Source organism: Alosa pseudoharengus, unplaced genomic scaffold (assembly GCF_046254945.1).
Source record: "Alosa pseudoharengus isolate Yale_2024_CS ecotype anadromous, Long Island Sound unplaced genomic scaffold, YU_APseudo_1.1 YU_APseudo_1.1_scf_19, whole genome shotgun sequence".
Classification (NCBI taxonomy): Eukaryota; Metazoa; Chordata; class Actinopteri; order Clupeiformes; family Clupeidae; genus Alosa; species Alosa pseudoharengus.
This window is the reverse complement of record NW_027468657.1, coordinates 7,604,220-7,617,613: the sequence shown is the minus strand read 5'-3', so window position 1 is coordinate 7,617,613 and position 13,394 is coordinate 7,604,220. Positions and strand designations below refer to the sequence as shown.

The 13,394-nt window shown below is 43.6% G+C and overlaps 1 protein-coding gene across 1 annotated transcript; it reads left to right on the top strand.

Moving 5' to 3' along the window:
- Positions 1–3,860: 3,860 nt before the first annotated feature.
- On the top strand, positions 3,861–11,208 carry lyar (Ly1 antibody reactive homolog (mouse)). Its single transcript, XM_076292838.1, has 8 exons — positions 3,861–4,342; positions 4,471–4,585; positions 4,705–4,812; positions 4,918–5,001; positions 5,319–5,691; positions 5,781–5,843; positions 6,271–6,356; positions 10,961–11,208. The coding sequence occupies exons 1-8, from the start codon at positions 4,221–4,223 to the stop codon at positions 11,096–11,098; spliced, it is 1,089 nt and encodes a 362-aa protein (XP_076148953.1). The 5' UTR covers positions 3,861–4,220; the 3' UTR covers positions 11,099–11,208.
- The last annotated feature ends 2,186 nt before the right edge of the window (positions 11,209–13,394 follow it).

Sequence of the window (13,394 nt, the reverse complement as noted above, 5' to 3'; positions counted from 1 at the left end):
TGGCGTGAAGCTGGCGAGCGGTGGCTCTCTTGATGGCGCAGCGCTGGCGAGCGTTGAGTCTCTCGCTGGCGTGCTGCTGGCGAGCGCTGGCTCCCTCACTGGTGTGCTGTAGGCGAGCGTTGACCCTCTCATTGGCGCGACGCTGGCGAGTGTTGAAAACAGCGACTCTCTCTCTCTCTGCCAGCGGTGATGCAGCCTGTAGCCGACGAGCGGGGTCTGGTTGAGCCGCGGCCAGGCTCCTCTCCTCCCTCCGGTGGCAGTGCTGGCACTGGTCTGCTGCACACGGATGCCTGGACAGGGCGTCCGCGTTTCCATGAAGGTGACCCAACCCAACCAAAGCCGGCGGCTCGCCGTCTCACCATTGATGCACACGCACACCACTTTTTGTCCATACAGTTCCGCTCGCTCTCCGGTAACTGTGGTGATGCGTGTTTTTGTCTCTTCCCAGCCTCTGGGTCTGGCTACCAGCGTGCCGGGTAAGAGACCGGGGCGCACAAGCGAGATGGTGGAGCCAGTATCAATCAAGGCGCGACACCGAGTCCCGTCTAGCGTACAGTCCACATAGAGTCCTCTTGTTTGGCCGAGCCGCCCCAGTCGTATGCAGTCCATAGCCAGGGAGGTAGTGAAACTTGAAGGTGGCATCCCTCCTGCCATGCCACCCCCCTCTAGTTTGACTGGGGCGCGCGCGTGAGGGGTGCTGGGGCGGGACAGTACCTTGCGATGTGCCCCGGCTCGCCACACCGGTGCCATCTGTCTCCGCTGGCCGGCCTCTTCCACTCGCGTGGGCGGCGTTGTGGTGGCTGTGCTGTGGTCTGTCGCGTCGTCTCCAACTCCTCCCCGTCTTCCTCCATCGATGTCTGGCGTACGCAATGCCTCGACTCCGTTGTGTGGAAGATGTTTTCCACCCGTTTGGCCTCCACGAGCGCCACGCCCAGCGAACTGGGGGCGCTCAGGCGAAGGTGTTCTCTCAGCCGCTCCGGGTGGATGCCTCACAAACGCTTCCAGTGCCATTTCTTCATGTAGACTCTGGCTGTACGTTGGGTAGCCCCGCCGGGCATACAGCTGCAGGTCAGCCGCGAACTTGCCCAGTCTCTCGCCCTTGTGTCACCGTCTGGAAGCGAGTTGTTCTCGAGCATCGCTGGTGAAGATTCTCTGGCCGAATCGTCGTTGCAGAGCGGCTTCGCTTGCGGTCCAGGTTGCTTGCTCTGCCGGTGGCAGGTCTTCTAATACTTGTAGCGCTTCCCCCTCCAGAGCCAACACCACCTGTACGCCCGTTCTCTCCGCCGACCAGCCATTCAGCTCGGCTGCCAGCCGGACCTGCACCAGGTATGTCGCCAGCGGCTTCCACCATTGTAGCGGGGCAATTTGGCGTTGGAGCGCCCTTCTGCCGCCGTCGCACCGGGGACCAGCCGATTTCCATCGCTCCCGCGTGGAGCGGGTTCCAGTGGCGGGATGCTGCCATCAGCCCGGTTCGTCTCCTCCTGTGGCCGGGGGCGAGTTTCTTTGTTACGGTCACGCTGCAGGCTGGCTCCGTCTGCTGGGCCCAGCAGGTGGCCATGGGCGAGCGCGCTGTCGAAGAGCCGTCTTGCCAGGAAACTCATCATCGCCGGAGTATCGGTCGCAGCTTTCTCCTCCCGTCCAGTAGGGGTCGGCATCCCACTTCTGACACCAATGTAACAAACTACATAGTTGTCTCAGAATGTTTTTTATTGGTTACACACCAAAACACACAAACACATAATTCCGGGCCAGACCTGGCCCTTATGCTCCAGCACTAAACATCTATCTGAGGCTGTATCTAAAACACACACCAATCAACCCTAGTTATGAACAATGTAACCAGCTGCAAACATAAACACAACAGACAGGACATACAACGTTGTCAACCCACATGGTTTAGCACATGAACATTACACACATACACACACTGCACAGCATCATGGGAGCACAGTCATAAACAGCTAGGCTCGGATCATTACAATATTAATCTTTTCATTTACGTTCATAAGTAAACGCACATACAGGTAAATACTTTTTAGTACCTAAACATGTGGGCCTACTACTAAAATACTTTCAACATTCAAACAGTGGGTTCCAACACATATTGGAATTAGAGGAAATGAAAAGGCAGATGGATTAGCCAAAAAGGCACTAAAAAATAAATAAATAGAAATGAATGTTCCAATAGGGAAAGGAGAAGCAAAAACTAAAATTAAATCTGAAATAATGAAGAGATGGCAACAGGAATGGGACGCTGAACCTAAGGCTAGACACTATTACAACAATCAGAAAAACATTGGAGGAAAAAGAATGAATATGCAAAATAGAAAAGAAGAAATAGTGTACACAAGATTAAGAATGGGACACACAGGACTAAATGCAACACTTAAACTGATAGGAAAAGGTGATGGATTATGTATAGAGTGCCAAACACTGGAAGATGTGGGGCATGTTTTGTTTAGATGTGGAAGGTACAGAGAACAGAGGCAAACATGGCAAGAATGGGATGAGAACATAGATGATATTCTTGGGGAACAAGGAATGCAAGTAGATAGAATTAGAGCCTTATTTGTTTTCCTGAAAAACACTGAGTTAATGAAAATAATTTCATTTTTGTTTTTGTTTTGATTGGTTGTTTATTTGTTGGTTTCTGTTTTGTTATTATTTATTATCTCTAGATTTATTTTTACACCTTTCTGATTGAATAGCCAAAACCTCCAATAGCATCACTCTACACACTCCTGTACAGTAGGTGGCGGTATACATCAATTAAACGATGTAATATGTCATTAAAAGAAAGAAGAAGAAGAAGAACATTCAAACAGGAAATGGGTGCAGCCGACTTTCCAGTACAACATAGATATATACACTAGATGTCGCCTTCTGCTTCTCAGCATGCGTCAACACCGCCGCCATCTTTGTACAGGGATCTGAAGCGCTAAACTAGTTCTCCTGTATTGTCAGCGTTACCTATTTAGCGACGTTTGGCCATCCCCAGCGATAGAAAACCTTTTTAGCGATTAGCGACAAATTTGGGAACTTCTCACAATGATGGCAGATCGGCTTCTTTGTTGTTGAAACGTAAGAAAATCACCTTTCTCATGGCTTTGTCATTTATGAATTCAGCTACATCTCGTTTGCCCATGGCACTGACCCATGATTATAAAAGTAACGACTGGCGTAGCCTATGTAGTAGCAGAGGTAAATGTTCTACAGATCTACAGCAACTTCTGGTGAGATTACAACTTACATGAGTAAACGAGACGAGGGGTATGTGGCCTCAACCAGAGCCTGTCTAGAAGAGCCTGTTTATTTTCATTGTATCGAACCTGGTTGCAGTTTACTCATTGTTCCTCTAGGGGCCGCCGCTAGCTAGTGCAGAATGAATGGGAGTCTATGGGGCTAGACGGGTAAAATGTATCTTTATGATCGTCTTAAGCTTAGTTTTCTCTAGACTCAACCATAAATACATGCCTGTCAGTTGGAACAACCCAAAAAACTAGATAATTGCTTGAGATTTTGACGATTTATGGTGATTTTATTTTCGCTAGATCTTTGCCCAGATTGACGCTAATGCATTATAGAGGAGTGGATCACTGAAGCAAGATGGCGTCTCGATTGACGCATTCGTTCCAATGAACAGCAGTAGTCAAGGCGACATCTAGTGTATATGTCTATGCCAGTACAAGAGGGTCTGGCGTCCCTTTGATAGGACGCAACTTCCTGCGACGGTCATTCGTCGGAAAATGACTTAACTCCCTCTCCGACTTTTACTGCAAGAGGAAGCACAAGGAAAGGAACACAACTTTTCTAGTGAGTGTTTCCCCACGGCGGGAATTGTAGGTGCGCATTCAGGAACCTACACAACACGAGAACAGTCGGCATGAGTACGAGATAGGAAAAGAAAATCGTTTTCAAAGTCTGTAATCGTGTACTGGTTAGATTTAGGTCGGAAACTTTTTAAAATGTGTTTTATATCGTGAGGAAGTTTGCCTTAGAGTTTTGTGTTAACGTAATTGTAGTTTGGCCCCGTTAAGTTACTTTAGATCTCAGTTTTTGCACTAACCGGTCGGGTAACTAACTTATCCTAATGTTGCGGCTAACATTTGCTCACTTGGTAAACTTGAGTACATGAGTTTGTATTAAATAAAGAAGATAATTGTTCGTACGCGGTAAATTGTTTATTTTGCTGTTGAAAACAGCTTGACTGCTTTGAAACAATGGTGTTTTTCACGTGCAATGCGTGCGGGGAGTCGTTGAAGAAAGCTCAGGTGGACAAACATGTAATGAAATGTCGGAATTGTGAAGTACTCTCGTGTATCGATTGTGGAAAAGACTTTTGGTACGTGGCATTTGACTGTTTCGGTGTCGTTATTTTTGTGCAATGTTCTGAGCATGTGCTATGTTAAATCAGCTGACTTTGCTATCACCCTAGATGTCTAATTTATTTGAACCTGTATGGTTATCCAGGGGAGACGACTACAAGGACCATAACAAATGCATTAGCGAAGACCAGAAATATGGTGGCAAAGGCTACGAGGCCAAGTCCAACAAAGGTGATGTCAAGCAACAGCAATGGATTCAAGTAAGTTGATTCATTTATCATTCATTATTCATTAAGTGGCTCGGTTATAGATCATATATGAAATGGCATGTAAGACACGGTGAGACGTAAGGATAAAAACGACACTTTTCCCCCCTCAGAGAATTCATGAAGCTATGGACAAACCAGGAGTGACTCCAAAGCTAAGGGAGATTCTCAAACAAGTCAGTTCGTATGACAATGTTCCAAGAAAGAAGGCAAAATTTCAGGTATAGGCCTACAGCATTGAAGATTTTCAGCATGATTTTGTTTCTGCGCTTGGGATGAATTAAAAGTTTGTCTCTGAAGTGTGTTTTACTGTTTCTGTTGTGTAGAACTGGATGCAGAACAGTCTGAGGATCCACAATACCTCCCTGCATGACCAGGTGTGGGAAGTCTTCTCTGCAGCCACAACCAATGTAAGTGATTTGAGAATCTGTTTAGTCTAGGCATGCACAGATTGTGAAATTCTGGGCCGGTACCAATGTTTAAAATAACGATTAGTTCAATAACCAATATCAATACTGATATATTTTTTATTTGTTTACTTTGGTTTTGTTTGTTACTAATTATATCCTTTTGTGGCAAGGAAACTTTAAAGTGAACCACTGTCAAGCCTTTCAGGCCTTCTCAGCAATATCATACTAGCCAAAAATGGAACAAAAGCAGCAATTTTATTAACCACTGTTGAGGAATATTGAAAGATGGCATAATATTTGTTCTGTGATCATTGAAGGGTCCAGAGAAGCAAGGTAATCAGGAAGCGCCTATAGATAAGACCAATGGGACCAGTAAGGCTGAGGAGAATGGGTCGGCACCGCAAGAAGCATCGGAGGAGGTGGCCCCTCTGAAAGAGAAGAAGAAGAACAAACGGGAGCGGAAAGAGGAGCGACAGCAGCAGCAGAAGAAGCAGAAGAAAGCTCACGCTGACGCAAATGGCCAGGAGGAAGAGGAGCAACAGCCCAGCGTGGAAGCCTCTGAGAAGAAGAAGAGGAAGAAGAAGAAGAGGAAAATGGAGGAAGTGGAGGAGGATGACTGCACTTCTAATGGACAAACTGCTGAAGATACTGGGAGGAAAGCCAAGAAGAGTAAAAAAGACCATTTAGATGGTGAGCACAGGTTACAGTTTGAAAGCCATTCACTTAATATTCAACTGAGTAGGAACATTTCTGAATTATTTGAATTTGCCACCATCCAGACACGCAAAATTCCGAGGTAGCAGATGATGCAGAGGAGGAAGCTAATGAAGCAAATGCCAAAGGTACAGTATCAGCTGTCTTGTAACACTTGCCTTGCTTGGATAGAAAATCATTAGCTTTATGTGCACTCAACCAATCTTTCAAGTGCTGTATTTGAAAAAAAGATTTTGTACAGCAGCATGGGTTTGGTGCAGCGGCAGCTGGAGACCACTAGGGCGCAGTGTTGTGTTTATATGGGGGTGCTGAGTCACTTTCCTGTGATAAGCATGTCAGCAAAATGTTCTCTGCTGAATCAGTCTACATATTGATATCATGTTGGGTTTTATGTACTAAAGCCAAATATGTTTTAGCCATTATAGATGGCAGACATGATGAGTGAATCTTAAAAGAAGGAATTACATGCAGGTGATATGTTGGTGTGGTGCCAGATGTTGGCTTATGTCTTGTTCACTTTTGCTGTGCAATATTGATGACTTCTTCTCTTTGCAGGCAAATTCAACTGGAAAGGGACGATTAAAGCAGTATTGAGACAATCACCAGATGAAGGCATTGCTGTCAAAAAGCTCAGAAAGAAGGTAACTCACCATCTGTGTGGATATTTTTGAAAGGATCAGGGGCATTGGATAGTAATTGTATTTTTTGTAAAGAATATTTGTACAGAGTTTGTGTCTTTGCAGTCAGAACTTTAGCCACAACAATACATTTCCATTTATATGGTTCCAATTGACCGTTCGCAAAAGCCACGCCCCCTAGTTATTGTTACTACGCCCGTCAAACTCAGAACGGAGTTGTCTAGAAATCAAGGATTAAAGTTCTCCGTCCTAGGACGGATTTCCGTCAATTTGATTTTAGAAATGTCATATTTGAGATCGATGCAGATCCGATTAGAAAAAAAAATAGGAGGGGGGGGGGGGATCACCTTTGCTTTTCCTTTTCCTTTTTTAAGGCAACTACAAATATTAGGTCCGATGAATTAATGTGTGTGATGGTAAATGTTTAAAGACCTAATAGTGTTCTTGAGAACTTTCTGTGTCTCAATCAGTGACCGCTCAAGAAGATAGCCTACGTCAGCCATGAGTTTCGCTTTGTTTATGTTGTAACTACACACTTGTCTCGGGCGTTTGCTTAAAAAAAAAAAAGAACACGTATGGAGGACTATAACGGTCTAAAAGTTGGATTATAGTGACACATTAGAGACAGCTGATGAGGTTGGCCAATCCTTTTTTGGATATGATATTGTGAGCTCTATGTGCGAATTCGGAGAAGAAGCGTAGGCTGTGTTCTTTCCGTGCATCAATGTAGACAATTTCTTACTATCGCGAACTCTTGTCAGGGGAGGTCATTCATTTTGGGTGTCACCTATGACTTGAACAGATAGCCTGCTATGCCACCCGATGTAGGCTACTATTATTGTTACAGTTTTTAATCAATGCAACTAACATTATGTGTAAAGCAACGCAATATGAACCGTAGCCTATGTAATTTATTATCCCATCTGTTATGACATGTACAACAATGTTTTTCACAATTTGCGACGGAAGGTTTTGACTGAGCGTGTTAGCATAAAAAAAATAATAATATCTCTGTCATCATCGCGAACTGTTGAGTGAGGGGGTCAGTCTGTTTGTGACGCACATACAGCCTTGTAGCCTATTTTGCTTAGGCCTCACTTTTAACGACAGTAGGTTGTGAGTGTATGTTGACAAAAAATAACCATACAATTAAAATAGTCAACTTAAAACTTTGCTATGAAATATTATTCATTTATAGCACAAAACCATAACCAGTAGGCCTACCAGAACCTCGCATATAGCGTCATGATTTGTGTGCATCTATTTGGCAAGGCCACTAGCTGTCATGGATGCGTTGTTGCTAAAGGAAGGCAAGGCAGGTGTCAAAAGTTAAAAAATAAATGGGCAGCTGTTGGAAACGGGGGAGAACTAACAAGCCATGGTGTAAATAAATTAAAGTGCCAGGGGTTTGCTTTTGCGCGGTTCGCTGCAAGAAAATTGTTTATGGATGCAATAGAAAACGTTTTAGCACGCCACCAATCAGAAGACCGCCATAAGGTTAACGTTCGTGCACTTCAGGACATCTTCCCTACCTGGTGCAACTAGCCACCACGACAGAGGTAGGCTACGTTTATCTATGGCTGACCGTTTTTTCACGTTTAGAAAGTAGGCTACGCATGTTCTTTCATAGCGCAACACGACCTGTCCCTCACCATATCGCAACCTCTTGTCAACCTTATACAATCTGTTGCTGAAGACAAAAGCACCGTCTCCAGATTGTCGTTATCAAATGCGCAGACCTCCTGCATGAGCACACACAGACTGAGAGACTGCTCATTGGAAAACTGAGTTGTCTGTAAAACTCAAAATTACCATGTTTTCATTAAATGCGGATGAGGCAACAAATGGAAATATGAACAATATCTAGAATGTTCTGATTCGTTACTTTGATGAGGAAATGGGAAGTCTTGCAAACTTGATTTTATAGATTTTACTTGGTGTTGAATTGCATATTAACAAGAAAAAAATCTCCCCTTTAAACACTTTTGGCCTGAAGTAATTAAATAAGAGTGTGTTAAAGCCTTTCTACAATATTGCTGCAGTAGAAAAGAACAGCAATGGCTAATCAGCAATGGTCAGGGATGGTACTAAAATATATTTTTGTTCATCAGGAAAACTCAATCTCAATCAAGAACACTCAATTCGCCTTATTCACATGGCGGCCATTGGCGGCTAAAACGAGGCTACAGGGTACACAAACCATAGGATTGTTATGTTCTATGCATTCACCTGTAGGTGGCATTAATTATATAGTAAGTGTACCCTGTAGCCTCGTTTTGGTTTAAACAATGGCCGCCGTGTGAATAAGGCGAATACTCCCTTTACTTTGCTGTTTGCATCTTTTTGTACATTAAAAACCAATAGGTCGCGACCGCAAAAGCGGTGCTATCTCTATAGGTAGATATGAACAACGTATGACTTATGGCCTGAAAAAAGTTCAGTCAAACGATTTTCACTTTAATCCCTGAGAAATTCAATGGTACAGTAGCTGTTAAGACTGTAAAAGTTACAGCACAAGAGGCTCTTTTAGAGAGCCATGGACCTAAATTAATTTACAATCATTTACAATCCGTTGAAAGACTGCAGTATGACATGGAGACGCATGTATAAAAACTCATATCTAGCTTTGTTGGGTGACAAACTTAAACGGGAGGCGAGTGTGATTCACTGATATTAATATTAGCTTCTAGCAGTGCTAGATAGACTTGCATGCATGTTACAAGGACACTGGGCCATGTCATGTCATGTAAGGAACATGGTGCTGCCAAAAAACGGAAACATAGCCTACATTGCAGAGCCACTTCAACTTTATTATTATATGGTGAATAAATGTTACACTACTGTACCCCATGCTTCTCTGACGTGACGAAGCTAGCACGTTATTAGCAGCGGTTAGCTAACTATGCTAACGTTAGTTATCTACAAGTCTCCTCCAAGTGACAATCATATACAATGCTGCCTGGCAATGCTGAAAACAATTAACATCCTTATTTATCTGACTTACATTGAGTTGACTATGTGGCTTAATCCACAGATGTCAAGTCAAGTCAGTTTTATTTTCAAAGCACATTTAAACATGCACAGTGCGCAACCCAAAGCGCTCCACAAACAACACACATAACAAGACAAAAGATGCCGGATGGAGCGGCGTAGTCGCCAGCGTGCCCATGACCTCAAGACATGATAAATACATTTAAAAAATAACAAATACAAAAAATGCTGGACGGAGCGGAGTAGTCGCCAGCGTACCCGTGACACCAAGACATACAAGACAGACAACAAAACAAATAAACAAATAAAAAGTAAAACAAATATATATATATATATATATATATATATATATTTATTTAAAAAGTGGGAAAAGTAAAGTACTTAAATTAGTCCAATTTCCAAACCAGCTGAAAAATGTCCAAGGGCAATAATGATCCGTGAAAACTGCGCACAGAGCTGTGTCTTCACATGCAACTGACCAACCCGGTGAATTCACTGGCAGTCTGGAGATAACGTTAACGTTAGGCCTTGTAGACTGCAGTCTGGAGATCACTGGAAGCACAGTCTGAAGTAGTGGGCGATCGTGCAGATGGACTTTTAACAGCGACCGTTTGTTGCTCCGTGAGATTGTAGCTCTTCACCGTTAACGTTAGTCTGCAGTTGGCATGGCAGCTCACAGGTCAGCAACAGCTCGGCGGTCACGGCAGATCTTTTCGCAGAGTAGCCTAGGTCCAGCTGTCCCGAGAGATCCCCTCGACCAGACAGTGAAGTGCAGCACCGCTCACGGATGGATGTAAGGATGTCCGATGCCCAGCTAGGGCAAAAGCTAGCCATAGCAAGCTCCCAATGGACAAACGTCAACGACATCAGCTGACTTAGAAGCAGTAAAAAGGACTAAGAATAACACGAAAACTATATTAAAAAAAAAAACGTAAATAAATAGGGAAAACATTTAACTAGACAAACCAATACAAAAAATAAACATGACATTACATAAAATTACGAACATTACATAAAAACAAACAAAAACATGACGCCAGACGGAGCGGCGTGTCTCGCCAGCGTCCCCGTAACCTAACAACCAAACCACAGAGCACAATTGATTTCCCCTCTATGACACACACACACACACTCACACACACCACTACCACCACACAAAGATGTGGTGGAGCACTGTTTCGTTATGGTTTGCTAAGGAGTAACCCTTTGCTTTAAAATAGTGGAGATCTGGGACCAGAGAATTTAATCTAATTTAACATAATTACAGAAAACGTAATCAAGATTGAAAGGCATTTTTCTGTGTATCGGTGTTGTGTTAATCCCACATATGTCATTTGACTGTCCTTTTCAACTCACTCAACATCACTATAAAATCCCATAAAACCGGACAAATATCAAGGCTCCCAATACATTTCTATGGAGCCGTAAGGTGAAGTTGACGGGCCATGTCTGCCTGCACGGAGCTACTGGACTGCCATTGGCTCATCTGCGTTCGATGGGTGGGGTTTTGCGAACGGTCAATACAGAAGAGTTTGACATTCTGAAGAACAAGTTGAAGCCAAATTGTGACTACTTGATTTGCTCATTCCATTTCTGTACCTGTTCCACTCTTTCAGGTTCTGGCTGCATATTACTCATTCAGTGGTAATGGGAACTTCAGATCAGAGGAAGAGATCTTCTCCCTGTTCAACAAGAAAATCAACGGCAATCCCAAGTTCAAGGTTGTGAAAGACAAAGTCAGACTTGTGAAGTAGGCATTCAGTGACATTGCCCATGAATGATTCTGTCAGAGACCTATTTTTCCAAAAATCCCCCTCATGAAATGTTTTTAGTAACAAAAATAAATGTTCTGTTAGAACCACCACATTTGCTTCTTCATTTTGAACAAATTTAAATTCAATAGAAGAGTCATCAGGTCATGCTGGTCAAAGTGGCGTCATGAACTGTCTGTCTATGGGCTTTGAATGTTAAAAGGAGCCGGGAATCGGGTGGGCCTGGTTCTTCCACTCCAAAGAGCTAGATGAATCTCTTGGGATTCCTCTATTGTGTCCCTTTTGAAGAAACTGTGAGCCTCCTCACCCCAAGCCAAGACATGCCGCCGCCGCTGAAAGGCTCCTCCTAAATTGCCACCAATTTGGTGCGATAAGAACCGAGGACGACACCTAACCTCTCCTCCCTCTGCACCTCATTCAGCACGGGAGAAAGGGCTGTGAAAACAGACCCTTATCTTTCAGGATTAGGCGTTTTCGGTGGGGTAGAGCACCTGAGGTAAATTTGACTCTCACGCGGGACGGGGCTAATGCACATTCCTCGGCACCCAAAACGGGGAGTTCGCTTGGCCGTCGACACAGAAGCCCCATAGAGGCCCGGCGAACAAGCGAGCGAGAGGCGAACCCCCGGGTGAAAGTCTTAATGCTGGACCAATTTCCAGCAGGAGAATGAGAAGGCTGTTGGACACGCTGTAACACACTCGGCTGTCCGCAAGGCACAGTTCCCTCCCTCCCATTATGAGAGAGTCCTGTTAATCCTGCATGCTGAAGCTGATCCCTATTCAGCGCGCTGCTTACCTGTAATTATATACTGCACCCTGCGGGTATTAGGGAAGATATTACTCATGTGTTGGCAAGTATTATAAATATGTGCTCTGGCTTTAATGGTTATATCCTTATCTAGGTTATATTGTGAAATGCATATCACCACAAAGCTATTTAAAGAAAAATGATTAGACACAAAATGTACATTTTCCCAGTTTATGCTCGATGCATATCAAAGTTGTCCACATTAAGTCAGCCAGGATTGGAGCTTATATGGGAGCTTACTTTACTTTACTTTCCTCATCACACTCCATATGGCTCCCCACCTGAGGTTAGAGAATCTGTTCTGCCATTTTATTGGAGAGGCATAAAGACTTGACTACACCATGTCAAGTTAGCTGTTATGGATGAGACTTGAGCTTGTGAAAGGTGTTTTTTGGGGGGCGAAGCTGCGAAGCCCCATTGTGTTTCTACATTTTCCTGTTATTATTCTTCCGCCATGGGAGTCTATGGCAGCCCATAGAACCATCTGGTAAAAAGTTTGGCACACTGATTTGGAACAGTCCCATGATTAATTTCACTAAGTTCCATGTCGGTACCATGTCGGTCCATTTGTCACTAAACCTGGCACAGATGATCCTCAACTGAGTCTTAGATGTTTTGATTTTTGAAGCAATATTCAAAAGTGTTCGTCCAACACAGCCAATCGAAATCCGCTGCGAAGCCACCAAACTGGAAGAGACCATATATCTCAGGCAATCTTTGGTCGCTAAACATGTAACGTGCTCTGACAGCTTACGGCCATATATCTGATGTAACAGCATTGAGTTGCCATTGCAACTCCAGCCTATCTGCTTGACCCCCCTCATTGCTGCTTGCAGCTATATTTATTTTGTGTGTTTTTTTTTGTGTTCTTATTTGTTTAGAGAGGAATCTTCAGTGGTGGAGGAAGTACTGAATCTCAGTACTTAAGTAAAAGTACAAATACACAGAGAAATATTTACTTTAGTAAAAGTAAAAGTACCACAATGACAACCCTACTTAAGTAAAAGTAAAAAGTACCTGCTTTTAAATGTACTTTAAGTATTAAAAGTAAAAGTATTTGCATTATGATTTATTCTCTTAATATCTATATTCTAAAAGAAAAAATAGTATGGGCTGTGGCATTTTAATTAAGCTAGTTTTAGGTTAGGCTATATTCGACTAGATAGTTTTAAGCTAATGCAATTGTGCTTACCATCTGTGGCCCAGTTTACATTCTAACCTACAATTCTAGAGACTGTAATTCTTGTTATCTACTAGGGTGATCTGCTGAGTATATCATTCAGCAAAACACGAGAGCCTGAAGTTTAACGGGGTAGACCAGGGAAACGTCGGGTGGATCGTAATGCCAATTCTGCTGATTGAACAGAAAAGTTGCTGAGAAAGGTGTCTTTATGATTAGGTTCAGTTTCACTTGCGCAGACGCACATAGACATTGAATGAGTGCTCACATTTCTACCCCCCCAATTGTAGG

Bases quoted from the DNA above. Each gene is read 5' to 3' on its own strand.
- lyar (XM_076292838.1), top strand. From the start codon at position 4,221: ATGGTGTTTTTCACGTGCAATGCGTGCGGGGAGTCGTTGAAGAAAGCT. The intron at 4,343-4,470 runs GTACGTGGCATT...ATGGTTATCCAG, and splicing joins GATTGTGGAAAAGACTTTTG to GGGAGACGACTACAAGGACC. The intron at 6,357-10,960 runs GTAACTCACCAT...CCACTCTTTCAG, and splicing joins TCAAAAAGCTCAGAAAGAAG to GTTCTGGCTGCATATTACTC.